This window comes from Canis aureus, chromosome 11, assembly GCF_053574225.1.
Source record: "Canis aureus isolate CA01 chromosome 11, VMU_Caureus_v.1.0, whole genome shotgun sequence".
Lineage (NCBI taxonomy): Eukaryota > Metazoa > Chordata > Mammalia > Carnivora > Canidae > Canis > Canis aureus.
Genome location: NC_135621.1, coordinates 53263405 through 53291375, shown reverse-complemented (window position 1 = coordinate 53291375; position 27971 = coordinate 53263405). Strand labels below are relative to the sequence as shown.

Here is a 27971-nt window from a genome sequence, read left to right as displayed (position 1 = left end):
TGCATCCACCAGGAAGGGGGTGTGATCTGGGGCAAGGCAGCTTACTTCAGCAGGGCAATTCCTAGCTACTGAGAGAGTTAAGTCCTTTAGTCCCAAAGGGGCTGCTGCACACCACAACACTCACCCATCATTAATTTTATCATCAGGACAAAAAAAAAAAAAAAAATCACTGGACCCAAACACATAGGTTTATAAACAGATGGTCCAGAATAAAGAAAAAATCCTCACTTATACTATTACTAAATTACTATAATATTACTATATTATAAGACTACCAGTTGATGTTAATGATGTCTTATATAATCACACCACTTCACGATGCTGTAGGAAATATGTGGCAGAGCTTATCTCTATATTCGCTAACTTTGAAGATGAGAAGGAAAAGCAAGTTTGGAAACAGGTGCAAGTGTATGTCACTCTTTAACTCATCTGGCATGAAAATACAGAAGACCTGATAGTGAGCATTTAAAATTGTTAAAATAAGAGTAACCCAGCATTTCCCAAAGACTGCTCCACAGAATACTATTTCAGAAGGTACTGATAGGTGTGCTACATGCACGTGCCCCTAGAAACAAGATTGTATAATAAATGAGTTGGGGGAAATTGAGTTAAGTCTAACAAGTTTCTTTATTGCAGAATTTCTCAGAGCCTTTATTTAGATTAGCATAGTGTACAGCGTTCCTCAACTTATTTTTTCCTTGGATCATTATATTTTTTCCAGGGAACACATCTTGGGGAAATGCTATTCTAACACACTTTATTTTAAAGATGCTTCTGAAATGTGAATTTGTTTTTTAATGCCCTGTGTTTCTTTGAGAGTAGAATCAAGTGACACTGTGTGCTCAGGCTCCTGATGTTTTCTAGGAGTGAGAGAAACTTGGTTCACTGGTGACCATCAAGTTTCCATGACTGGGCTCTTTTCTAGATCAAATAAACACCCTTACATACACACATACACGGTCATTTAAGAGGGCAAAACATATATCTAAAGCCAAATCAGGTCTTAGCTCCAGAAGCCTCAAGTTGAACCAAGGGGCTTTGGGACATACCTGAATGTTGTAGCAAGCTCGCTGATGAACGTGTTTCTGTGGCTGGACATCACTCTCTACCCCCAGAGACCTGACCTCTGTCTTCGAGGCACAGGTGTCAAGCATTCCGAACTGAACAGTTGCAAATGGATACCAATCAGAGGGAATTTCTTGGTCTGATCCAAGTTCTAGTTTGTAAGACAGGCAGTGGGGATGATCAGGACCTTGAAGAAAAAAAAATCAAATGGTCAAAGTATTTCAACGGCCATTGAACACTCCTCTTAAACATAAGCAGCACTCATCCCTCTCTTTAATAGACAACTCCATTAGCACTGTGGCAGTTTAAGTTCTGTTTAAACAACATACCATCAAAATTCACAATTTTGTACCAAGTAGGGGAAATCTGTGTTTAAGTACCAGCTTTAAAACAAGTTCATTACTATATATATATTAACTCCTGAAGTGTTTTTAATGAACAGTATGTTGTTTCTTTAATTAAATATGACTAATATTTGTATGAAGTATCCTTATTTGGCTATAATGTACAATTGGATGTGTTTTAACAAACCCTTTCCCTTAAGTAGACTGAATAAGCTCTCACAATAATTGTAACCTCATTAATTTTCTTACCACTCTGTTTCTTGATAGATAATGCAAAGGTAAACTTCAGCCCAAATTGGGTCATATTATTAAAAATTCTAATTTTTTAAAGTTAAACTTATTAAAAATTTTATTACATTTTAGAAACTCCTCTAGGCCAAGAATTCTTTCTTCAGTAGAACAGATTATTTGTTACTGCTGTAATTCTTGCTCATCCCCTAAAAGCTTTGCCTGGAACAGATGTACAGTGTAGAGATGGGCATATTGCTTTCAATGTTTTAATCTAATATTTGTTTCCACTTAATTCAATTTGCCATGTATTGAGCATCTACTCTATGCTAGGCCAGGCTCTGTGCCAGACCCAAGAATATTGGATATACACAAAGATTTTAAATGGGGTCTTGTAACGTGTATGTGCGTGCACGTGTTACAATGGAGTAAAAAATGTTTCCAATGCAATCACTATAGTAAGACTACAAAGTTCCAGGATCCTGTTGTGTTGTCCACAGCATCTACATATCCAACTCAGCTATCTTTATTTAAATAAAAGTATGAGATGACAGTTACTCGAAAAGCCAGATTAAATTACTTTACCACTGACATACCTTGAGAAAGAACATTTCCATCAGCATATAGCTTTAGGCACACAAAAACAAGAGTTTAAAGGATTTCACTTAATTCTTAAAAGATAAATTGCCTTTCACTCCTTACAACCTGTTCCTTGTAGACAGACTAATAGAATTCTAAGGCTGTAAAAGGGCTTGAAAAGTCATCAATCAATTAACCAACAGAAGCTCATTAGCCATCTCCACCACTTACACATAGGGCAGGACAACAGTGGCCTCTGAGGTGCTCTAAAGCTACCCAAATCACTGCAGGCAAGTGATAACTTTATTCACACACACACCCCTAGAGGGGATTCCACAATCCATTACCCTTTCTAGTTTTCTGTCTGCAGCAAAGAGGCAGTAAATTTATTTAAACTTAATTCAGGCACTCTTAAATCCATGACACGGTGGCTGAGAACACAAACACAAGACCCAGATTGCCCAGAGCCCAAACCCAACTCTGCTGCTTAATAGCTGTGTGATCGTAAACAAGTTCCTTGATCTCTCTGAGTCTCAGTTTCCTCATCTGAATATGAGAATGATGTGGGTGATGCTAACATGAACCTTCTAGGATCGTTGTGAGGACCCACAAACCAGTCGGTACACAGAGAGCTCTAGAGCCGTGGCATACGAGAGTGGCACAGAAGTGCTGGCTGTATAGGACTACTTTGCAAAGTGCTACTTGATGATCAATTCACTATTATGATTTAATGACTGTAATTTTGATAATTAAGAGATGAATTCTGCACTTTTGGAGCTGAAAATGATATCGGAGACAGTGTAATTTGATATTCACATTTTAAAGGAAAAAATTCTTTTGGAAACAAGACTCAAGTTGAAGACATAGTAGTATTCCAAAAATGTTAGAAACAAACCTTTTTCTATCCGCTTTTCTAAAAAAAAAAAAAAAACAAAACAGAAAAGTGGTAAAAGATAAAGGACAGCATTTTTCACTTCAAGTTTTCCTACATATTTTTCCTGGCTTTTAAAAACTCTAAATACTCTACAATGTTTAATCACATACTCTCCCCTTTAGACTTTGATCTCTGTGCAAAGAGGTACGGTCAGGCACATTTAAGGCTCCAGGGACATTTGTCAACACGTTACTTATCTCAGTAGTTTCCAGCAGGGGGCACTCTTGGGCTTTGGTAAGGGCTACCCTTTCCCAACTGTTTAGGACTGGAAAGAGGAGTCACAAACTCTACTTCAGTGGAGTTGATATTTGGTCCTTCTTGAACCAACATATTTCACACCTCAAAGTGAATTGTTGAGAGCTGGAGGGAATAAATGTTAGGAGATGACACAAGTGGAAAGAGAGCCACCAATGTGCTGATGACAGCAATGGAAAATGCAAGCTTTATCTAAAAATTGGTAACATGGGAAGGTGGAGATAGATACATTTATTAATTGGCCCTCCACCACTCCACTACTCCCACCCCCCTTTCTAATTCTAGGCTGTGTCTGCACCTCCTGTGGCTAACCAGTGTTCTCATCTGTCCTTCTCCACTCTCCCCTACCCTACCCCTCAAAGCCTGTGGTCAGGAAAGTTTCCTGTTTCTCTGTGGTCATTCACACTTTAGTGCAAATAAGCTATCTGAGATACCTGCCCAAGGCCAACCTTTGCTGTTAAATGAAAGACTTCCCCACTTTGTTAAAGGAATATTAAGTTTTGGCATGCTGGCAAATGAGACATGGAATGGGCCAGTATCCCTTCCTACCTCCTTTGAAATCACATGGTAGTGAAAAAGAAAAGTCAATACCGATCTCAAAAATCCACAGGAAAGGAGTGCCTGGGTTGCTTAGTCAGTTGAGCATCTGACTCAATCTCACCTCAGGTCTTGATCTCAGATCATGAGTTTAAAAAAATTAAAAAAAAAAAAACAGAGGAGGAAAGGTCTTTTTTTCTTTTTCTTTTTTTTTTTTTTTTTAAAGATTTTACCTATTATTCATGAGAGACAGAGAGAGAGAGAGGCAGAGACACAGGCAGAGGGAGAAGCAGGCCCCATGCAGGGAGCCCGACGTGAGACTCCATCCCGGGTCTCCACGATCATGCCCCGGGCTGAAGGCAGGCGCCAAACCGCTGAGCCACCCAGGGATCCTGTTTTTGTTTTTTGTTTTTTTTTTTTTAATGATGGGCACAGTAGACTAGCTTCATATAGTCTCTTTAAGTTTCAATTTTAAAATATTCTAATGATACTGGTTCTTCAGAAACTTGCTTGAAAAGGGTAATGTTTGTTTTACCTTTTTTTTTTTTTTAAGATTTTATTTATTTGAGAGAGATAGTGTGTATGCAAGCAGGGGGAGACGCAGAGGGAGAGAGACAGAGAGAGAATCTCCAGCACATTCCCTGCTGAGCACAGAGCCTGAAGCAGGCTGATCTCACAACCCTTAGATCATGACCTGAGCCGAAACCAAAAGTTGGACACCTAACTAACTGGGCCACCCAGGCTCCCTGATAAAGGGTAATGTTTTAAAGACTTAAAAAAAAAAATCTGTTCTCTTAATACCTAAGCGATTTAACAATTGTATAGAAAAATAAAGATGCATCCCAAGAAACTGGTCCTCCATGTGTGGTCCATGAGCCAGCAGCACTGGCATCATGTGAGCTGCGTGGGAAGCTGTTGGGGGGCCTCACCTACTGAATCAGTCTACATTTTAAAAGGTGATTCAAGTGCACACACAAGTTTAAGAAACATTACCTGAGAATACAGATTTGCTCTCTGCCCTGACCTTACTCTTTCTATGCTTCTCCACCAGAGGCAAATTGCCAGGCACCCACTCACTTTGCATTATGCTCCCCACCCACAATGGTGAAGCCAAGGACAGGCCAGGGGATCCCAGGTGTCCAAGCCCAGCCTCTCCCTGCCCTCTAGACTTCACCTGACCCAGCCCTCTGCCTTTTGTCTTGGCCGCTTTTGGGCCACCAATCTGATCTGAACAAAGCCTCTTTGATCCCAAAGAATTTGTTCCGTGAATTTTCACTGTATAATTGGCTGGAATGCTCGTAAAACACGGTTCTGTGCAGGCCTGGTGCTATGACCGTCTTCCAAGAGAATTCCTGAAGGCCAGCCTCTCTGGAAATATCCACTCTTGTAATTGTTCCTAGTGAGCTCAGCTGCTAGTAAATATGGATGGGAGGCAATAACAGCTCCAGGAGACCTGAGTACACGGGGAAGGGAGGAATGATCGGTGCCTACAGAATCATAACAAGTTTCACAGCAGAGCTACTAGGCTGATAGTTCTCAACCCCCAGGTGTAGGAGAGCCTTTTAGAAGCACCAATGCGTGGGCCTCACCCCCACAGAGTCTGGTCGGGATGGAGCCTAAATATGGATATGTTTTTAACCTCTAATAATTCTAAGGACTCCAACATGCTGCCGGGGCTGGAAAACAGATTTTAAAAGTAGCAAGGGATGCCTGAGTGTCTCAGCAGTTAAGTGTCTGCCTTTGGCTCAGGTGGTGATCCCAGTGTCCTGGGATCGAGTCCCACATCGGGCTCCCCACAGGGAATCTGCTTCTCTCCGTCTACCTGTGTGTCTGCCTGTCTACCTGTGTCTCTGCCTCTCTCTGGGTCTCTCATGAATAAATAAATATTTTTTAAAAATTTTTAAATAAAAGTAGTGAAAGGATCCCGAGCTATCTCAGTTAATGGCACTACCTCCCACTTGTTCACCAAAGCCAGAGCCTCCAACCTCCTTGCACCCCTCCCTTCCTCCCAGGCCCACAGGTAATCCGTCCTTAAGGGCATCTCCTCTGAGTTCCCTCACCCATCCTTCACTCCTTCTTACTGCCCCTGGCCTTGCTTCTCAGGACTCCCCTTCTACTAGCCTCCCCATGTCTATACTTGTGAACCCCTTCTCTGCAACGTATGCCTAACTTCCTACAACAACGTATGATGCTGTAATAGTCCAGCCTGAAAACACCATGGATGCCCTGTTGACAGACAGACTCCACACCCCAAGTCATGGCTCACAACATCCTTCATGCGCTGGTTTATTCTCCTACTGCTCCCTGAGTCCCAGATCGTAATTAAGACCTCCCACCTACATGCCTGTTTCTGCTCTTCTTCCCTGGTAGGATCCGACTGATTGTTCCACACCAGGTTTATCCATCACCCCTTCAGCAAAGACTTCCTGAGGGCCCCCTGCAGCGTATCACCCTTTCTCTGGAATCCCTACTATGTATGTTTGTTCATGCCTAGAGTGCAGCACAATTCCACACGGTATTTGCATACTTGCTTCTAGATCTGCCTCCGCTGCTAGGCTGCTGCGTTTCTGGGGAGCAAGGAGCATGTTTGCCTCTGTTTCCCAAGCACCAAGTGCAGAGCCCGCACCTAAGGGAAATTTACTGGTGCTTGTGAAATGAAATGAGTGAGCCCTCTTCTCAATATGTTCTTGGTGATCGAATCAATTAATTATATACCGTTAGCTCTGGGAAAATCCAGTGTTATAAACAGGATCATTTTCACAGAACATTTCCATGTTGTTCCCCTTCCAAAATCAAAAAAGAATGATTTGCATGGATTCTCAGTTTGAAAAATAAGCATAGTTGCTCTGACTAGATCTAACCAGTGTCTCCTCTGAGGCACAGCAACTGGAATGGGCTCTTTGCAGGCCTGTCTCCCTGTGCCTTTGACCCCACCTGGACAAACCAGCAGGATGAACCCCTTGTGCTCCTCTCTGAGGCATATGCAGCAGTCAGGTTATCACCCGGACAGCAGGGGACATCTATAAATTGAGGAGATTATAGTAGGTATCCCAGCCTGCCTTCCTCTCTTTCTCTTTGTGTTTAGCAAAATAAAAGGCAATAATTTGATTTCTACAACCCCCTCACGTAAAAGTAGCACAGATAACCTTGAAACTAGCATTTGGAACCTTGTACTCACAACCTCAAAACTTGTTCCCTAGGATGAAGATAACCTGAGAATAGTTTTTAACTTGCTTCTCCAACAAAGTTATAAAAGAAGGCAGGAAACAGTATCTCTGTGGATTGTATCACGTTACATATTCCCATCACGCTGGAGTTGACCAGGAGGCACTATTAGAAGCCATCTGTGTGACCATGCTACCCCATCGCCACCTTGTCCTGCCTTGAGCTTGAGCTGTTCTTCATTTTCCTTGGAACTAGAATCCTAACTAACATAAATCATGAGAACGTTGCAGTGCAGAATTTGGCATCAACCGAGAGGTGGGGGCAGAGTCAAGGAGGACTACTGTGCAGTGGCTTCCCGTCTGCACGAGGCCCTGGGACTCCTCAGCCACCCAGCTGTCTCTCTCGCCTGCTTGAACCTATCCTTTGCCCAAACTATAGTCCAAAGAGATGTTAAGTTAGCAAATTCCAAGTTGGACAGGATGGTTCTGCGCCCAATGGCATGATCCATTCTACCCCTCAAGTCCAATACAGTCTAAGGTTTGCCCTTCCTTCCCAGAACGTTCCAAAGCCTACAGAGCAGTGCTCCTCAACCCTGACACAATTAGGTTCATCTGGGGAGCTCTCAAAACATACGGGTGCTCAGGCCCCTCCCCCAGACATTCTGATTCAATTGCATGGAAGAGAGCCTGAACATTAAAATTATCTATCAGCTCTCAGGCTATCCTAACATACAGCCAAGTTTGAGAAACACTGTTATAAGCCCACCCCAGATAAAAGTGCTTCCTCCAGAGTCCACAGCCTGAAGGGTCTCAATTTGAAATTAAATTTCCCTGAAGGACTAAATCAGCTGCAAACTATTTAGAAGCAGGACTCAGATCTTATTCATCTTTAACCCCAGCACCTGATGTGGTACTTGCTCAATAAAAGTTTGATTGAATGAGTGACTGCATCAACGCAGATCCCCCAAATCTGCCTCCATATCCCAGTGCTCTGCTAGAAATAACTGAACTAAAACAGGGAGCAGCCTTAATTTCAAAGTTTGCTTTTTTGCTCTATTATATACACCCACAACGAAGCTACTATTCTAAAATAAACATGGTGCAAGGACTGTCTTTTCAAAGTTTTGAACTTCTAGATTCATCATTTGCTTTGTAAACATTTAAAACATTAACTGATTTTTTTAATGCTTGGATTGTGTCTACTTAATTCTGAAACAACTAGTCAAGATGGCCAAATTAATTCAGCTAAAGAAATCATTCTGGGGGGCACCTGGGTGGCTCAGTCAGTTAAACAACTGCCTTCCACTCAGGTCATGATCCCAGGGTCCTGGGATCGAGTTCTGCATTGGGCTCCACGCTCAGCCAGGAGTCTGCTTCTCCCTCTACCCTTTACCCCAGCTCGTGCTCTTTCTCATGCTTGCTCTCTCTCAATTTAATTGATTGATTGATTTAAAGAATTTTACAAAAGAAATCAATTTAGGTAAAAATGAAAGGCAGTCTTATTTCAGAGAGCAGGGAACAAAACCTAAAGAGAACACGGTAGTGGCTGAGAATACAAAAAAGTGCAGGTATATTCATGGATGAGAGATCTTTAAAGGTTAATTAGGGAATCTAAGCTCTGTGAGCAATATTTTTAATATTTGAGGTTGGTGGTTGATGTCAAAAAGTTCAACTAGAAATCTTCCCTCAGTGCCACCATCCACAACAAAATCTTAGCGGAGGGTATTTTTTAAATGATATTTAAAAAAAATTTTTTTTTTAAGTTAAACTTATCTGGTAGAAATAGGCACAGAGAACAAATTCAGCTGTTTGACTAAATGTTTCGCCTCCCACCAGGCAATGTGAGTGTGGCCCCTGGGGATTGAAGTTATCATGTGTCTCAGCCGGGTTTCAACCCAAGGAGGGGGATGAAAACATTGAAGCTATTTCCCAAGAAAATCAACTTGGCATGTTGACTATTTACTTGAATTTTTATCGGGAAGCCGGTCAATCTTCCATACCACGGCCCGGTAGGCACTCTCATATTTTGCGGAGCCCACAGTGACCTGTATAACAGGTTCAGATTCAGGTTCGTGTAAACTCCCCAGACACGCCCGGCGGTTCATTTTGGCTTTCAGGGACTTCTGCCTCTGGAGGTTCATGGTCCAGAGGGCCTTGATCCACTGTGATGGGACAGGAAAGTGTATCATTATGTTGTCACAGGACCTCAAGGAACTGGCACAGGATGGTCTCTGAGTCAATGGGGTCATGTTGACAAAGGCCTGAAGCTCCACGTATGCCCCCTGGACAACCACGACAGACTTGAGGGTAAAGGGAAGATCCTCCCCACCATACAAAGTCTTAAAACGCATCAGCTCAAACCGGCAGGCATCCAGCGGGACAAACTTAATGATTCTTGATTGCTCGAATTCTTGTGCTTTCACACACTTATGAAAATGATGGTCAAGAATATCAATCCCCTTCTTTTCTGGGTCTTTTTCAAAATAGCGTTCATTTCGCTTCTGCAGCTCAAGGTCATTCAAGGTTAAAAAGCATTCCGTGTTTCCATTCACAAAGCAGAGGCAACAGATTTGAGTTATGACAGCACTTTCAACCAATTTTCCTTCTTCTTTTGTGATTTTACCCCAAAAATTGTCCACAATTTCCAGGGAAATTTCTTGTTCCTCATAGATCTTTTTTGGTTTCGAAACAGCTGGCAGCTTCGTCAGCTCCTCCTCCACAGTAGTCAGGAAGTCGAGGAAATCGTGGTACTCTGTGGACCCTAACTTCAGCATCTGGTCGATGTCTGGTTCATGAACGACTTCTGTCTTAGAGTGGTATTTCCTTTTTTCTGTGTAAGACACATGTTCAATCTTCACAGTATGGATTTTTCCTGCCACACTAAAGTTCTCAACTTTGGGTTCAGAAAGCCTGCAGTGCAAATCAAGCTGTAACTCCTTAAATGGTTTTTCTAAGCCCTTCTCATAATACATTTGCAAAATTCCACCAGGTAAGACTTTTAGAAAAATTGGTCCCCACTGACGGGAAGACATCATGTTCTTCTTCTCAGGAATCCTCAACATGAAAGACCATCCAGGTTTGGGCTGACTCCTGAAGAGTGTGTGGGGGACAAAGGAAGAGGCAGTGTCTTCAGCATACTGACACTGCATAGACAAGTTTCCACAGGAGTCTTGGTTCTCAGCTGATTGGAGATGTTCAAGTTTCTCACAGATGTAGTTGAGTGAACACTGATTTAAGCTTTTTTGATCGACAGGCATGTCTTTGTCTCTTGATGCGTACATCTTTCTGCTTCCTGGAGGGTCAAAGGCAAACTGGGAAACACTGCCTTCGTCTTTCCAAAATGGACTTGAAAAAGCACAGTCCTCCCGAAAATACTGAAACTGGGGAGTATCACTTTGAAACCCTAGGCTTTCGGCCTGGGGAGGGCTAACTTCATCTGGAAGACCCACTTTGGGAGCAGGATGTGTACATGCGTGCTCACTGGGTAAGGAAGTGTGGGATAAACAAGTTGATTTAGTAGGCAATAAGGAAGAGCCTCCTCCTGATGTTGTTAGTGGACTGTTTGAGGATGATTCTGGGATAGGATAAAGCATATGAGTCCCTGCTTTGGGGATGCCAGGAAAACCTGGGAAGTCCTTGGTAGGTGTAGAAAGAGGAGAGTTACTTGGAGGTCCTGGACTAAAGTAAAAGTCTATGATGGGAGAGGAGAGAGGCGTACTGTTGGCAGAGGAAGATCCACTGGGAAATTCTTTAGCACCAGAAAGGTTCAGCTTAAGTCCATTGGGCCTACAAATGCCTTGATTCTCCAGAGGTAAATTCTTTGACTTTTGAGAAGACTGAAAAGCAGGGTCATCATCAAATGTGACCCAGTTGCCTGGGTTTGTGGAACACATCTTTGGAATCAAATTGTGGTCTTGTCTATGAATCAGATATGCAGTGTCTGTGAAAGGAGAAAGAGACAATACGAATATTAAATGAGGAGGGGGAGGAAAATCAAGTTACTTTAGTTCTGAGAAATATACTTAGATCTAAAAAACAACCAGGGGGTACCCTGGTTGGAGTTGGTAGAGCTTGTGACTCCTGATCTTGGGGTCGTGAGTCCAAGCCCCATGTAAGGCATAGAGTTCACTTAAAAAGAAAACAAAGGTAAAATAAAATATTGTCACAAATAAAAGTTCAAAAATAAAAAAATAAAAATAAAAGCAACCAGATTTACAGATTAACTGAGTTCAAAGAAATGCTTAAGAATTCTAACACTTCTGATGATTAAATGGATTAACAACAACAAAAAACCAAGATCTAAAGATATGCTGTGAACTAGAGACTCATTTGAGATTTAAGGACACACAGGATGAAAGTGAAAGGATGTAAAAAGATATTCTCTGCAAACAGAAATGAGAGCAGGCAGGGATGGCCATACTATATCAGACAAAATAGACTTTATATCAAAAACTGTCACAAGAGACAAAGAGGCACATTATATAATGATGGGTCAGCTCACCAGGAAGATATAACAATTACAAATATATATAAAGCCAACATCAGAGCACCCAAATATATGAAACAAACATTAAAAAACTGAAGGGAGTAATAGGCAGCAACGCAGTAATATAAGAGTTTCAATACCTCACTTTCAATAATGGATAGAATATCCAGATACAAGATCAATGAGGAAACAGAGTAATTGAACAACACGATAGACCAAATGGACATTCCACACAACACCTGCAGAATATATACATTCTTCACAAGCATACACAGAATATCCTCCAGGAGAGATCACATGTTACGTCACAAAACAAGTCTTAACAAATTTATCAAGACTGAACTCATACCATGTATCTTTTCTGACCACAACAGAATGAAACTGGAAATCAACAGGAGAAAGAAAACTGGAAAGTTCACAAATGTAGAAGTTGAATAACACACTCTTGAATTTGGCCAATAGGCCAAAGAAGACATCAAAAGGGAAATGAGAAAATATTCTGAGGTAAGCAAAGTGACAACACAACATACCAAACCTTATGGATGTAGGAAAAGCAGCAGAGTAGAATTTATAGTGGTGAACGCCTACGTTAAAAAAGAAGAAAGATCTCAAATAAACAATCTAATTTTACAGCTCAAGGAGCTAGAAAAAGAAAAACAAACTAACCCCAAAGTTAGGAGAAGGAAAGAAAGACTAAACATTAGGGCATAAATAAATGAAATAGAGAATATAAAATGGGGGGAAAAAGGGAAACTGAGAGTTGGTTTGTTTCAAAAAAAATCAACAAAACTGACAAACTTTTAGCTAGACTGAGAAAAAAAGAGAAAATACTCAAAGCCAGAAATAAAAGATGCATTTTATTATAAAATAATACACTTATGTCACAGAAATAAAACAATAATTATAAGGGACCAGAATGAACAATTCTATGGCAGCAAATTGGATAACCTAGAAGAAATGGACCAACTCCTAGAAACATATAATCTACCAGAACTGAATCATAAAGAAATAGGAAATCTGAACAGACCTATCTATAATTAGTAAGGAGATTGAACTGGTAGTCAAAACCTCCCAAAAAATAAAAGCTCAGGCCCAGATGGCTTCACTGAAGAATTCTACCAAACATTTGAAGAAAAATTAACACCAATCCTTCTCAAATTCTTCCAAAAAATTGAAGAGGAGGGAACATTTCCAAACTAATTTTATGAGTCCAGAATTATTCTGATACCAAAGCCAAAGACACTACAAACAAAGAAAAATACTATATCTCTGATGAATACAAATGCAAAAATCCTCAATAAAATAGTAATAAATCAACTTCAACAGCAGATTAAAAGGATCATACGCCATTATCAAGCAGCATCTATCCCTGGGATGCAAGGACAGTTCACCAGATGATGAACAAAGCATAAATATCTCATGGTCATTTCAATAGACACAGAAAAAGCACCTGATAAAACTCAACACCTTTTCATGATAAGAAACCAGCCAACAAACTAGGAAGAAGGCAATTATCTCAAAGTAATGATAAAGGCCATCTATGAAAAGCCCATAATTAAGCCCATCATACTCAGGGGTGAAAAACTAAAAGCCCCTCTAAGATCAGGATCAAGGCAAGGATCTTCACTCTCACCACTTCTATTCAACATAGTTCCAGAAGTCCTAACAAGAGCGACTGACAAGAAAAAGAAATAAAAGTCATCCCTAAATCAGAAAGGAAGAAATTACATTTTTGTCTATTTATAGATGATATGATCTATCTATAGAAAACCCTACACACAGACACACACACCATTAGAAGTAATATAAAAACTCAGCAAAGTCACAGGATAAAAATCAACAAACAAAAATCAATTGCATTTCTATACACAATTAACCTTCCAAAAAGGACATTAAGAAAACAACCGCATGTACAACAGCATCAAAAAGGATAAAATATTTAGAAATAAACTTAACAAAAGGAACAAAAGACTTTTATACTGAAAACTACAAAGTAATATAGCTAGAAGAAATGAAAAAAGACACAAATAAAAAGATGTCCTGCATTCATAGATTGGAAGACATAATATTGTTAAAATGTCCATATTACCCAAAGCAATCTACAGATTCAGTGCAATCCTTACCAAAGTCCTAATGACATTTTTTGAAGAAAAAGAAAAAACAACCAAAAAATTCATATGGAATCTCAAAGGTCTTTGAATAGCCAAAATAACCTTGAGAAAGACAAATAAAGGTGGAGACCTCACACTTTCTGGCTTTAAAACATATTACAAAGTACCAAAACAGTATGGTACCGGCATTAAGGCAGACATATAGACGAAAGGAACAGAATATTAAGCCCAGAAATAAACCCACACACATGGATAAATGATCCTCAACAAGGATGCCAAGATTATACAATGGGAAAAGGATAATGTCTTCACAAGCTGTGCTGGGAAAAATGGATATCCATAGGGGAAAAAAAAAATAAAAGAACCTTATACCATACACAAAAATCAACTATAAATGGATTAAAGACTTAAACATAAGACCTGAAACTATAAAACTCTCACAAGAAAATATAGGGGAAAAGCTTGATGACATTGGTCTTGGCAATCAATGATTTCTTGGACAGGATACCAAAAGCACAAGCAACAAAAGCAAAAATAGACAAATTGGGACTTCATCGGATTCCAATTCACATGGAAAAGAAAACAATACAGTGTTGAGGCAACCTATAGGGTGGGAGAAAATATTTGCAAACCATCCATCTGATAAGGGTTTAATATTCAAAATACATAAGGAACTCCTGCTAAATAGCAGAAAAGCAAACAAATAAACCAATTTAAAAATGGGCAACAGACTTGAATAGATGTTTCTCCAAAGAAGACATACAAATGGACAACAGGTGGATGAAATGATGTTCAACATCACTAATCACCAGGGAAGTACAAATCAAAACCACAATATCACCTTATACCTTTAAGACGGTCATTACCAAAAAAAAAAAAAAGTAAAAAAAAAAAAAAAAACACACAAAAAGGATGTGGAGAAATTAGAACTCTTGTGCACTGTTGGTAGGAATATAAAATGAAGGACAGTATCAAGGGAGCCCAGGCGGCTCAGCGGTTTAGCGCCTCCTTCAGCCCAGGGCGTGATCCTGGAGACCCAGGATCGAATCCCACATCAGGCTCCCTGCATGGAGCCTGCTTCCCCCTCTGCCTGTGTCTCTGCCCCTCTCTCTCTCCCTCTCTGTCGATCATGAATAAATAAATAAAATCTTTTTTTAAAAAATCTTAAAAAAAAAAAGAAAGTATCAAGTTTCCTCAAAAAAATTTTTAAATAGAACTACCACGTATATGATCTAGCAATCCTACTTCAGGAATTTTATCCAAAAAAAAAAAAAAATTGAAAACAGGATCTCAAAGAGATTATCTATACTCTTATCTTCCTTTCAGCGTTATTCACAATAACCAAATGTGGAAACGACCCAAACGTCCATCCTCTGATGAATGGGTGAAAAAAATGTGGTATAGGTACATACCAGCCTTTAAAAAGGGAGGAAATTCTGGCACAGGCTACAACATGGATGCACCTTAAGAGCATTATGGTAAGTGAAATAAGCACAAAACACAAATATTATATGATTCTACTTACATGAGGTATCTACAGTAGTCAAATGCATAAAAGCACAAAGGAGCATGTGGGGCTGGGGGGGAAGGGGTGTGGCTGTTCCGCAGGTATAGACTTTTAGTCAGACAAGATGAAAGAGTTCTAGAAATCTGTTGTAAAACAGTGCACATATAGTTGGCAACATGTACTGTACACTTAAAAATTTGTTGAGGGTAAAAAAGATTGTTAAAAATTTGTTATTTTTTATCACAATTTTTAAAAACTGCAAAAATAAAGTAAAAAAACTGCAAGACTCTAATCAATTCAGAAACTCTTTATTTGAATGACTGTGCAGTCAGACCTTGTTAGTGTTGTAGGAAATAGAGAAGATAAAAACCCAATTCATAATGAGTTTATACTTATAACTCATTGATTGCTCCTAAAATATATGAGGTTTATTGTTTAGAAGCATTTTTCAAATTCATGACTTAACTTATCAAAACAACCCTGGGAAGTATATATCATCATTTCTATTTCATAACCGAGATTGCTTAGGTTTAGAGTCACTGCCTACAAGCTGCCCAACTGGTAAGAGACAGAACTAGGATTTTTTTTTTATAACAGCTTTATTAAGATACGATTCACACACATAAAATTTATCATTTAAAAAAAAAATAACAATTCGGTGGTGTTTAGTACAATCAGAGTTGTGCAGCCAGCACATTCCCAGAATGTTATCACCCCAAAAATAAACCCTGTACCTATTAGCAGTCACTCTTCATTCCCCCCACGACCACCCCCAAGTCCCTGACAGCTACTCATCTACTTTTTCTTTTTTTTAATTTTCTGGGTCTGGACATTTAAAGTTCATCCACAATATAGCATATATCAGTACTCCATTTCATTTGGTGGCTGAAGAATATTTTATTGTGAAGCAGCCCACATTTCGTTTATCCATTCATCAGTCAAGGGACATCTGGTTTATTTCTATTTTTTGGCTACTATGAATACTAAGTTTTTATATAAGTTTTTTTGTGATCATTTTTCTCAAGTATATACCTAAGTTGGGAAAGAACCAGAATTTGAGCCTGATCTAATACAACATGAATTACTGAGATTAATCTAATGACATCAGAGGCAATGAGCTGTAAGGGCCAGAGCACTGACCTGGGGGCTGGGCACCCAGAATGCTGGGCGCTGCTCTGTCACTCACTAGCTGTGTGCAAAGCCCCTCCAGACATTCAGCCATCAGAGCAGAATCATCTCTGAGGTCATTTCCCACTCTAAAATAATTCTGTCGTGGCTGACATCCAATTGAATTTTTTTTCAAAAGCAGATATTATGTTACCACTGGGATTTTTTTTTTTAAGACTTTATTTATTTATTTATTTGACAGACAGAAAGAATGAGCAGGGGGAGGATCAGAGGGAGAGGAAGCAGCAGGGTCCCCGTTGAGCAGGGAGCCCTATGCTGGGCTTGATCCTAGGACCCTGGGATCATGACCTGAGCCAAGGGCAGACGCTTAACCAACTGAGCCATCCAGGCACCCCTGCCACTGGGATTTTTGACAAAACTTCCAAGTCGACAGAGAGTAAAACTGCATGAGTGAAACTCCATGATATGAAAAGTCAAAACCTGCTGGAATAAAGCCCATGAGAAAGGCGAATTTGTCTCCCTCCAGCCGGCCTTCACGTTTCCCCTGGTGGATAATGAGGGCTCAACCAATGCAATCATTCACTCTTGGAAAAGAGCCAAACTATAGAGAGCAAGCAAGCCCGGGGCTCTACTGGGGACAGGGCACGCTCAGTGCTGTCATTTGCTAAATCCGCACATTCCTGAGGACACAAAAACACACAGTGGAGCAGCAGGCCAGGCCAGCTGGCTCTCTCTGGAGGGCATTTTACTGTCACTGCCCTTGGGCTGGAGTTGCCACCAAGCACTTTCCCTTGGAAGCAGGCGGACCATGTTTCAATGGGACGTACCAGGAGGCTCAGAGGCAGGGAATCGGCAGCACTGTTTCTTGACCCATCCTATCCTATGGTCTTCGGAAGGACTCCAGCCAAAATAACTCTTCATATGGACTGAGACATCATGTAAATATTTACGTTAGCTGGGTTTATTAAACAAGAAAGAAAAAGAGAAGAAATAAAGCCCGCTTTAGGGGAATACTATTCTGATCTCTACAAAACATTTTGCCTCATCTCTTTTCCACCGGTAGCTTTGCAAAATTTTGAACAGTGATACTGGTTTCTTCAGAGTTTTTGCTTCTTAAAAAAGGAAAGTAATTTTCATAAACCAGACAAAGAAAACAATTTTATGACTTTTTAAGTGACCCTTGAACTTCAGGAAACACACCTCGCAAAAATATCTCTTACCTTAAATAAGCAGAACTCTTCCACAGGAGGCACTCAGCAACTGTGAGTTTAATACAACTAAACAGAATTCTGTATGGTGCCCAAGAGAAGCCCAAACCTTTGTCCCTGTTTAAAAGGCAGGACTCAGATGCTCCTAGAATAAGGGGCTAAGACTCTGGCTCGCCGTGGTCAAGGGCAGGTGTGTTTCCCACTCTTCTCTTCTGGCTCCTCTTCTGCCTCCCTCTTGCTGCCCTTCTTATCAACCCTTTTCACACACATTTCATTTCTCTCTGACCTATTTTGCCCCTTCCTTTCATACGACCTCAAAGTCTCTCCCCTACCCCACCCCCATCAGTTTTCCCAAAATCAACAACTAGAATCGATTCCATCTAAGGCTTTCCCTTCCCTCCCCTCCTTCCTAACTCACCCCTTTCTTCAGCTGGGAAAGAAGGCCACATCCTTTCCAGAACCTCCATCTATCCAAGGCCCCCTCGGGGTCTCAGGGAGGGATGCAAAAGCCCAGGGCTGAGACGTCAAGAATGTGCCTGCCTCTGTCATCTCCAACTTCACCCCACCTCCTTCAAGACATTGGAACCAAGAGTATTCAAGCAGCAGCACCTATTAACCTCAGGATTTCTTCTGCACTGCAAATGGGGCAGGATCTCAATATGTGTCTGTGCCTCCCCGAGGGGCCCTAAGTCCTACCATTTCCAGAGCCTCGTCACAGGCAACATCTCATTTACATTGATGACAATCCAGAGTAGACCACGGCATCCAGGCATCTTCTCTGAGGTCCAGGATCCGTCTAGCGCAGAGCTGGGAATCCAGGATCCCTGGCACAACATCCCCAGCTGCCTTCCTCTGGAGGAAAGTGCCTCTGGTTGGATTCCATGGCTTTTTCCTCTGCTGTGGGTTGCATCCCACCCCCATAGGCTCTAATGCTTGGGTCTGTTTTCAGCCTATCTGGATTATCCTGCTAACTGCTGGAAGACAATGCCAGATAAAATTCAGAGACAGGGCAAGACACCAAGGCTGAATGAGGCACAGGTAGAAAAGAAAAATGTACTAGGGTGGAAGCTGCTAGAAATCAATCTCTGAGGTTTGAAGATTTCTAAGGGAGTGGTTGCCTCTCCTTAAACTATTAGACATCCTGTTGAGCTGCTCACTTTTGAAGTAGCATCAGAGACGCTGAACTCAAGCACAAATTAAAAGTAAGTGCACGTGCCTCCTCACCCTGGGAATAACAAGGATACACGTAGACAGTGGTCTTCAACCTTATACCTCAATACATGTGACAGATGGCATTCAGGGCCTGGCACATTCTCTTGGATGTACCCAGAGTTTAACAGCCCCAAAAATATTGAGGGAAGCCCTAAAATAATTATACCCACCTCTCTAAATGTTGGATCAGGAAAGGTAGGCCACGGGCCATAGCAAACACGAGAAAGTCTGCCCTTACACACAATCCCTGGACCCCACCTTTTTCTTTCACTGAAGAAATCATCCTGGAATTTTTCTAAGAATATCATGGAATATATGCATTCATTCTAAATTGTTTTAAAAAGTAAACCTTTCAAAAAATAGCAACACTTTAAATATTATTAGAACTATTGCAAATTACTTGCAACAAGCCTTATGAAAAAGCAGCACGAGTATGGGATAATTATCTCACCAAAAAGAATTGGGGATAAAAATTATCAAGTTGTTGCAGGAAAAGCTCAAATATTTTTTGAAAGTCAGAGTATAAAACTTTTCCAGAAAGATTCTGTCTCACTCGTTAGGGTACTTTCCACATTACCCTCAAATGTCTGACATCCCCACGCAGTTCAGTGCATTTTGGACTAAATACTTTTAAATAGTCTTTTTCAGTTTCCCATAAAGGAAATCTTTATACTGCCCTCCTCAGTTCAAAGAATCACCCCATTTCAGAGTTAGGCAGGAATTGGAGGTATTCTGCTCAATTAACCACACCAACAAACATTATGCCATGTGTTCTTCGTACGCTAAGGGCCGTGTGTGCATTTAATCCTCACAACCCCATTAGGTAATAATATTTTGGAGAAGAGGAAAATGAGGCTCTGAGAGGTGACACTACTTGCCTAACATCACCCAGCCAGAAAGAGGCAGGTGTGATCCCATATCATCCACCACCCCAGAAGTCCCAAGAGATCTGATTACTTGCTGGTGTTGGGGTCCTAATTTTCATTTCTGAACACTTCCCATCTCTCTACTTTTCACTGAAGGAGAGTTCCTGGACGCAGGAGCTCTCTAAGCCTGAAAGATGCTATTCCTACCTGAAAAGAGCCTACTTCTCCACAGAGCCCACCACACCTCCCTGCTGCCTGGATACCAGGCTGTGGGAAAGACAAACTCTGAGACAGTTTTCTCTGTGATTGCTCAAGAACAACAGCTCAGTAAAAATTTGGGTCAATTCTGAGACCGGCTTTCATAACTCAGCCTGTCCTCACTTCTGTCCCTTTTCGACTGCATCCCCACCCTTAGCGATGAACAATTTTTCAGACTTGCTGCCCAACAAATTCCCTCAGATGCCACCCCCTCTTCCAGTACTAGGGCCATCTTGGTAGACTGTTGAATTCTCCAAACTTCATGCAACTCCCCGACTTGTCCTTCCATGCCACCCCCACCCCCACCCCCATTCTACTCTCGAGGGTCTCCTCCTGCTGTTCTTTGCAGATTTCCTTTGCTTTTCTTCAGACACCAGTCAAATAAAGTGTAAAAACGAAGCTCTACCTTTTCCTGCAGATTATCAAAATCAAATTAGATGCACTTGGTTGGCGAATCAGCATTCCTGTTCCATCTGCAGCTGAAGACCGTCCCCACCTGGGGAGAACACCACCCTTTCGGATGGTCCTTAGGACCTGGCTTCTTTGTAGCTGCCAGATGCTGGGGGAGGACGGACGGTGAAGGGGTGTCCAGCTCAGGGAAGCATCACAGGCACCTAGCAGTAACCTCCTGCTATTTGCTCCGCCCGACTGTCACTGTCAGGCTGGCCCCGACTCGAGTCTCATGAACACATCTGGACCCTCAGCAACACCCAAGCCTTATGCAAAGGGCTGGATTTAGTCCTTTTATGTCTGTGCCTTTTTTGCTCCACAACAATGCTGCATAATCTAGAGAAAGAATGTCTTCATGCCAGTATCTGTGTAGTTCATTGGCTGTCCCCCAAAGAAGGAATTCTCAGACTCTCCCAGGACTGGACTCCCCAACTGCAACACGGGGGCCAGACGGGGGCTCTATGTGCAAAGCCTCCCTGTGGTTCTTGTTTGCTTGGGGGTCTGCAATCTAGTTCTCCTCCTTTGCTATTCCGGGATGTACGTCCCAGAAACAAAGCCAAAGTCAGGGACAGCCCTGTGTGCAGAAGACATCCATTCAAGGTTTGCTATGCGAGGGTTTAAAATATCCTTCCTATAGAACTTCTCCCTTTAAAGGGGCAACCAAGCTTTTGAAACAGAAAGGAACCCTAAGACAACACAAAACTCTATGTGAAGTGAAAACCCTTACAGCTTGCACCCTCACCTTAGGTCACAGATGTGCCCGCTGCGTGGAGTGCCGGCACTATTACCACAGATGTTCCGCAGCCAGTCCTATTTAATCACAAACATGTGTGGTATTTAGTTCAGCTATGTGACAGGAAATGCCATTTGTAAAATACTAAACCACAGCACAATCTATCCATGCCTTCCAATATTATCTGTGTCGGTTCCAGCTCAGCTCCCCAACCCTGCGCCACCCCCATGGATTTAACCTCCACTTCTCCAGGATGAATTTGGGTCCTGGCTATTTTTTTGACCTTTTTGTAAATCATCTGCTCGTTTCCTAAATTTAGAGCGTTAGTATAAACAGATACCAACCCAAACTGACTTGTCCCAGGAGATGGTCTTTATACAAACAAAGAAAAGATCCGGGGCTGGGTGGGCCATTCCAATTTCAGAACGTCACTCTTCTCACCATGGCACTGCTAGCAAGTAGGCACACCATGTTCATGTCCGTGTCACAGGACAGAAATCTGCTGAGCAGAGGTCTCTGAGCCTGTTTCTTCATCTGCAAAATGGTGATACTTGCCTCATTGATAAATGTTCTTAAGGATTTTATTTACTTATTCATGAGAGACACACAGAGAGAGGCAGAGACACAGTCAGAGGGAGAAGCGGGCTTCCTGTGGGGAGTCCGACGCAGGACTTGATCCCAGGACCCCGAGATCGTGACCTGAGCCAAAGGCAGACGCTCAACCACTGAGCCCCCCAGATGCCCCAGCTCATAGATAAATTGCCACATAATGGGTACTCGGTGTATACACTCTCTTTCCCTCCTTTGTATTCCCTTGTCTCCCAATCCTGGCTTTCCTTTCTCTCGTCAAGAAGAAAGATAATTGCTCAGACTCTGCAGTTTGCTTTAGCATCACGTCAACTTGCTACAAATCTGTTTCTAAAACTGGGTGTCCGTTCTGTCTGCCACATGACCGTGCCTCTATCTACCCTGCTCTCCAGACGTGATCTGTTCCTATCTTGGTCCCTCGAACCTAAATCCCTGCTCAGGGGTTGGTTCTCCTTGAAGATGGCACCTCCCAAAGTGGAGAGAAGTTAACAGGCATGTTGAAAAAGATCCATGGTCAAAGGTGTTTGACAAGTTCGGATTAAACAAGGATTTAACCAGGTCTCCTCACAGCATTCCCTTCCGGAGCCTATAGGATGCTAACGTTCTCATGGGCTCCAGGAGGGGGTAACATGCACCTCTCCTCAAAGATCCACATGGATGGTTTGCCTCAGAACATTCTGGAACATGCTCTTCCACAATAAAATGCCTGGAACTAGAAAACACACAGTCCACCTATATAATTCTGAATACCTTGGCCTTTTCATTCAGTTGCCACTGTCAGTGCTCTGGCTGTGAGGATTAGCTCTGGACCCACCGCAGCTTCCCTGGCTTAGCAGAGTCTCAGCTTTGTTCTCAGGATGAGCAGCAGCCACAGGTTCTTCCCCGGGGACACCAGTGGTCCTTACAGGAGGACAGACTCGCTTTGCTTACCCAGACAGACAGAAGACCAAAGGTCTTCCAGATAGACCATGACTGGAGTGAACTCTTACCTTTGAGCTCGGCAAGCATGTGAAAGTTTTGTTCCCCAGGTCATCCTCTGGCTTCGAGGGCAGCATCTGGCAGCTCCCTTCACTGACTGTCAGCAATAAGCCTCCCTTCCCCAGGACCAGGGCTCTCCTGGCCAAGGCAGGGGGCCCTTGGACCCTCCCATGGGAACCAGGCTCTGCAATGTTGTGAGATGCCCAGAGCACAGTCAGCCTGGGGCTATGGAAACGCAGCCTGTCTCTCCCCAACCCCACAAAGCCCCAACACCTATTCATCTTCCCTTCACAGGGCTCCTAGACACTCCTCAGTCCTCCCACTACAGAAGGTCAGAGAGGGAACCGTGTGGGGCCATGGGGCTGGGGTCAGCACTCATCTGCCACTTTGGCAAGTGCTGCTGAACTCCAGGGCTATTCTCTTAGGGAAGAGTGAGCACCCAGCACACTCCATAGCCAAGTCTTGTCCATGGTGTGAAGGAAGGAAACTACCTCAATCAGGGTCCCCCTGGTATGGACACAGGGCTGGGACTTACGGTCTCAACCAGCCACCTGCCTGCTCTAAACATCTGCTCTCTGCCCTAAGGACCTGCCGGTGGCAAGATGGGGACCTCCTGAGTGAGAGTTAAGAGGAGAGAGCCCGTCTAACTTAAGAGGAGTCCTTCATGGGCTCCTACCCTTTAGTCACAGCAAAGGCTCAACCCACAAAGGCAGAGGAGCACAGAAGTCTAGCATACAGGCTCTGGTGCCCGGGTCACCTGGCCTCTCATCTCGCTTCCTCTGCTTGTTATCCCTGAGGCATGTTACTTAGCATCCTCAGTGTCCTCATCTATAAAGTGAAAATGAATAACACCTACTTAATGAATGCTAAATTAGTAAGTAAAATGCTACTTCACAGGCCCTCAAAAAATGGTAGCCCAGTGCTCACAACGGAGGGGTTCTTGAGTCAACGCTGATCGTTGCCAGCAGCCCCAGGCCAAGAGCAGGCTGTGCCAGGCCTGCAGGGGACACCAGTGAGGACCCCGGGATCCCTGTCCAGCCCCGAATGCTCTCCCATTCTCTGGCAAGAAAAGAGTAGGGAGCAAGGCCAGCGTGGACTGAACTCAGCTGTGAAATAAAAAGCACTACTGATGCAAGTGGGCATGGCACCTGGAGATGTCCAAAGCAATGGGGGAAAAGACTGCTCAAAAATGACGCAGTCCTTCTCTACATGGGGCTGGCCTCTGTAAGGTGAAAACCTGGGGCCACACTCATCACCCACACCCAAGGCTCCACATGACTCTTCCCGGTGGTTCTCCATTTAGAAAAGTAGAGCTACAGGAGAAACATGAAGAAGTCAGGTCTGAGGTACACCCCAGTGGAAATATCTAGCAAGGGGCTAGAAACACAAGACAGTATTTGGAGAGAAAATCAGAAGCAAAGGGAATCTCGATGTTGGAGCCTACAAGGCAGAGGCTGGGCACAGCCGTCCTCATCTTGGCCACCTCCGTCCCCACCTCCTGGCTTTCTGCAGCTCCCAGGTGGACGGGTTCCTGGCAGCCCTACTAATCACCCCCCTCTTTGAACCCTATCTACATTCTGGTCTCAGGAGCACTAAAGGGCCCCAGGGCTTCCCACTCTCCAAAAAATCCAGCCTGCCCCCGGCCAGGGGAAGAAGGCAGACCTGCGAGCCTTAGTGCGGGGGAGGGCCAGCAAACAAGGCCTGCTTTCAGGGCTGCCTTCTGGTATTTATATTCCCGTGGGCTCTCCAGTGGGAAGAGCAAGGAGCTCAAGAGTAGGAAATGAGAAAGGGCAATTCTCTCCTCAGGGGCCCGCAGGGCTGGGCGGGGGTGCAGGGCCCTGTGGTTACTGGATAGTGGCTCTCAGATTTGGATTCTGAATTCTCAAAGGAAACCATGAAAAAGATGTGGGATAGAGTATGCAGTAGGGGGCCTGGGTCAGATCACACATCATAAACATGCAAATCTCCTCCTTCCCATCTTCTCTGCAGGCCCAGGCGCCCCCCTCCCCGCCTAAGGATAACCAGAAAAGCCCTGGAAGTTTAAAGATCTCTCTCTGGACTTAAATATTTGGGGGCTGGGGGGGAGCCAATATCAACCACTCTGCTATGAAAATTGGTCAAGCAATTTATCTTAATTACCATGTAATTACTTTTAGTGTTTTCAGAAGAAGTTGTAGGTAAATGGCCCAGAAAGGATATTTAAGGCTTTTTAGAATGGGAGTCCCTCCCACACATTAATCATGCTGCCTTCAGACTGGAATGATCTGACAAGGTAAGGACCATCAGCTGCTGGGAGGACCCAGGACCTTGATCCTTAGATTCTGGGCTCTGGGGTCCTTCTGCCTCGTGTTCTGGTAAAAATTCACGTACCCCACCCCACCTCCGTGCATTCACTCAGCAAACAGTTGCAGGGTTTCCTAAGTGCTGGGCCCTGGGTGAAACATCAGGCAGGCAACAGAAACCAGTAAGACCTGATCTGTGTGGTGGGGAAAGAAGGGTTAGAAAGAAGGGTTAGAAAGAAGGGGAAAGAAAGGTTAGAGAGATTGCATGTGAATCATGGCCCAGCCACTGACCAGTTGTGCGACAAGGGGCAGGTTATGTTAATTCCCGAGCTTCAGTTTCCTCTGGTGTGAAAAAGAGGATAATGAGGGACGCCTGGGTGGCTCAGTGGTTGAGCCTCTGGCTTCCACTCAGGTCGTGATCCTGGGGTCCTGGGATTGAGTCCTGCATTGGGCTCCCTGAGGGGAGCCTGCTTCTCCTTCTGCCTGTGTCTCTGCCTCCCTCTGTGTATCTCTCATGAATAAATAAATAAAATCTTTTTTTTTTTAAAGGATAATGATACCTAACTTTTAGTGTTTGCTCTGGGCCGACCTGAGCCCTCCCCCAAATTCTGCCTAATGCACAGTACTGCAGAATGTGACTGCAGTTAGACGTAGGGCCTCTAGAGAGTGGATTCTGTGAAAATGAGGCCGTTAGGGTAGGCCCTGAGCCAGTCTGACCGCTGCAAGACAGGACACTGAGACACCAGACAGGCAGACACACAGAGAAAGGCCACATAAGGATACAGCCAAGGAGAGAGGCCTCAGAAGAAACCAAACTTGCCAACACCTTGATCTTGGATTTCCAGCCTCCAGAACTCTGAGAAACACATTTCTGTTGCTAAGCCCCAGAAACCATGTTTTCTTGTCATGGCAGCCAGAACACACTGAGACAGGCTTCTAGTGACACTAAGTCAAGTCACACCTGTAAGATGGCAGGTGCATAAATAGAGGGCATAAAGGGCGAATAGACAGGCTAGAACCACTGACTTACAGAGAACCTTGTCACTAGATTCCTGCTCCTAAGGTGCTTATAAACTGGTAGGAAAGACAAAATGTGCTCACCCTCCTGAGCTTAAAAGCACACTGGGACTTTGGGAGGGGACAGCCCTTGCTCAGGGGCAGGGAGGCTCCCTGGGGAGGGGACATCTGCTGGGGCAGAGACATGAGGCAGCAGATGATATGGCAGTGACCATACCCTCTGCCCAGGTTCCTATGCATTTGGCTCACGTGCCAATTGACACCAGCATAAGATAGAGTCCTCCCCACTCAATGGACAAGAAACCCAGTTATGCACAGGCTGATTGTTACTATGGCAGGTCTCCCCTCTGGCTGTCCAAACTGGGCCACAAGCCAGAGATGACATCAGCCCGTGATCCGGGCTGTGTGAGAGCCTCAGATCAAATGCATTTTGGTTTATCCATGACCCATCCTGGGCTGTTGCTGACCACCAAGCTCACCTGGAAATGTCCAAATCACTGTGAATACACAGGCAGGAACCACTGACTTACAGAGAACCAAAGCACGTTTGCTTAAGCCTAGCCACTCCCGGGAATTCTCCCGGAATTACTTATGTGTACATGTGTACACATAAGTAACAACCCAAGCAATTCTAAGACTTTAAGAATCACTTATGAAAGTCCTGTTTATAAACCAAGTACAGAAGATCAACATTTACTTGGGCTCTTAGTCTCAAATGCAGACATCACATGCAAAAATAATATTTGTGTCTCTCTGTCTGCAGGGAGCGTGTACAAAATATTTGTGAACTTTATTGCATTTCAGAGGCCACTAAAAGCTTTAACAAAGAATTTTGCACTTACAGCAAAGTCTGATTAGAAACATGTAAGTAGGTGTGAATGAATAGATTTGTCCACTGATATTCTCAGTGACAGACATTAGATTTAAACTTAACAGATCATGGAGTCCCTGGCTGGCTCAGTCAGAGTCATGAGTTCAAGCCCTATGTTGGGTGTAGAGATTACTTAAATAAAAAATTAAAAAAAAAAAAAAAAAACAACCTCATTATCTCTACATATCAGCCTGGGTGCTTGAGCCAATAGTAGACTGGCCTCCTTTGTCTCAACTCTGAGTCTCCATTGAAATGAGTAGCTCCCAGTGTCCTCACAGAGCACCCAGGTGCCTCTGCATATCACTGCCCAGTGAGGCCTACAAGATGCTGAAAGGTCAGCCCAGCATAAGGGGCTCACCCAGCTCTAAGATATGGGCAGGCCTCCACTGGACACCCCCAGGGCCTCTCTTGCCAACCCATCTCTCCACCAGACCCTGACTACTGCTCCCAGCAAGAAATGTCCCTCTGGGTGAGTTCCCTACAGCTATTTGCCCAGCCCGGAAGACAGGAGGTCAGTGCTCGGGAAGTGCTGTTCCAGTTCTGCTTTATTCTGGCTCTGTAAGTTAAAACAAGTCATTGCTAGCAAGTCGTTTCCCAAAGTCCTAATAGTTTATGAAGATCCGAAATCTAACAATCTATGAAGATGAACTGTCCTTAAAAAAAGAGGTGTGGAAAAAAAAAAAAAAAAAGAGGTGTGCAGAGAAGTATGTGCCTCCCTGAAGACCCCTTCCTATCCAAAGTCTTCAGGATTCCTGCAACCATGCTTCAGGATAGAAATTCTCTAAAGATGGCCACAACGATATCTCCCATCTAATGCTCTTCTGAAATGCAATAGAGCGGGGAAGCTCTATTTCCCCTTCCCTTGAATCTTGGTGGGCCTGTCATTGCTCAGACTACCACAGGGTGGTTGAAGTAACACTGACAATTCTGGCCACAGGCCTGAAGTGACACAGAAGCTGCCTTTGCTGTTTTGTGGCACCCTGAGCCACCACATAAGAAGCCCAGGCCATGCAGGGGAACCATACTGAGATGCCATCATGAACATCTGGACACTTGAGCTTTCACTGATTCCAGCCTCAGTTGCCATCTGACTACAATTGCATGAGAAACCCCAAGCAAGAAGGATGCAAGTGGTGGGCAAGCCAACAGCACACACCCAGAGCATGTGCT

The 27971-nt window shown here is 43.4% G+C and overlaps 1 protein-coding gene across 3 annotated transcripts in view; it reads right to left on the bottom strand.

Moving 5' to 3' along the window:
- Positions 1-27971, bottom strand: part of STON1 (stonin 1) — a 48807-nt gene that overhangs the window by 4259 nt on the left and 16577 nt on the right. For 2 of the 3 annotated variants that reach the window (XM_077915324.1, XM_077915325.1), the window contains exons 2-3: positions 9070-11046; positions 1050-1252 (exon numbers count right to left, since the gene is read on the bottom strand). In XM_077915324.1, the coding sequence (XP_077771450.1) occupies positions 1050-1252; positions 9070-10999 (2133 nt within the window). In that variant the 5' untranslated portion in view covers positions 11000-11046. Of the gene's footprint in view, positions 1-1049; positions 1253-9069; positions 11047-17165; positions 17294-27971 lie in introns of all 3 variants that reach the window. The other variant, XM_077915323.1, reaches the window with a different exon arrangement.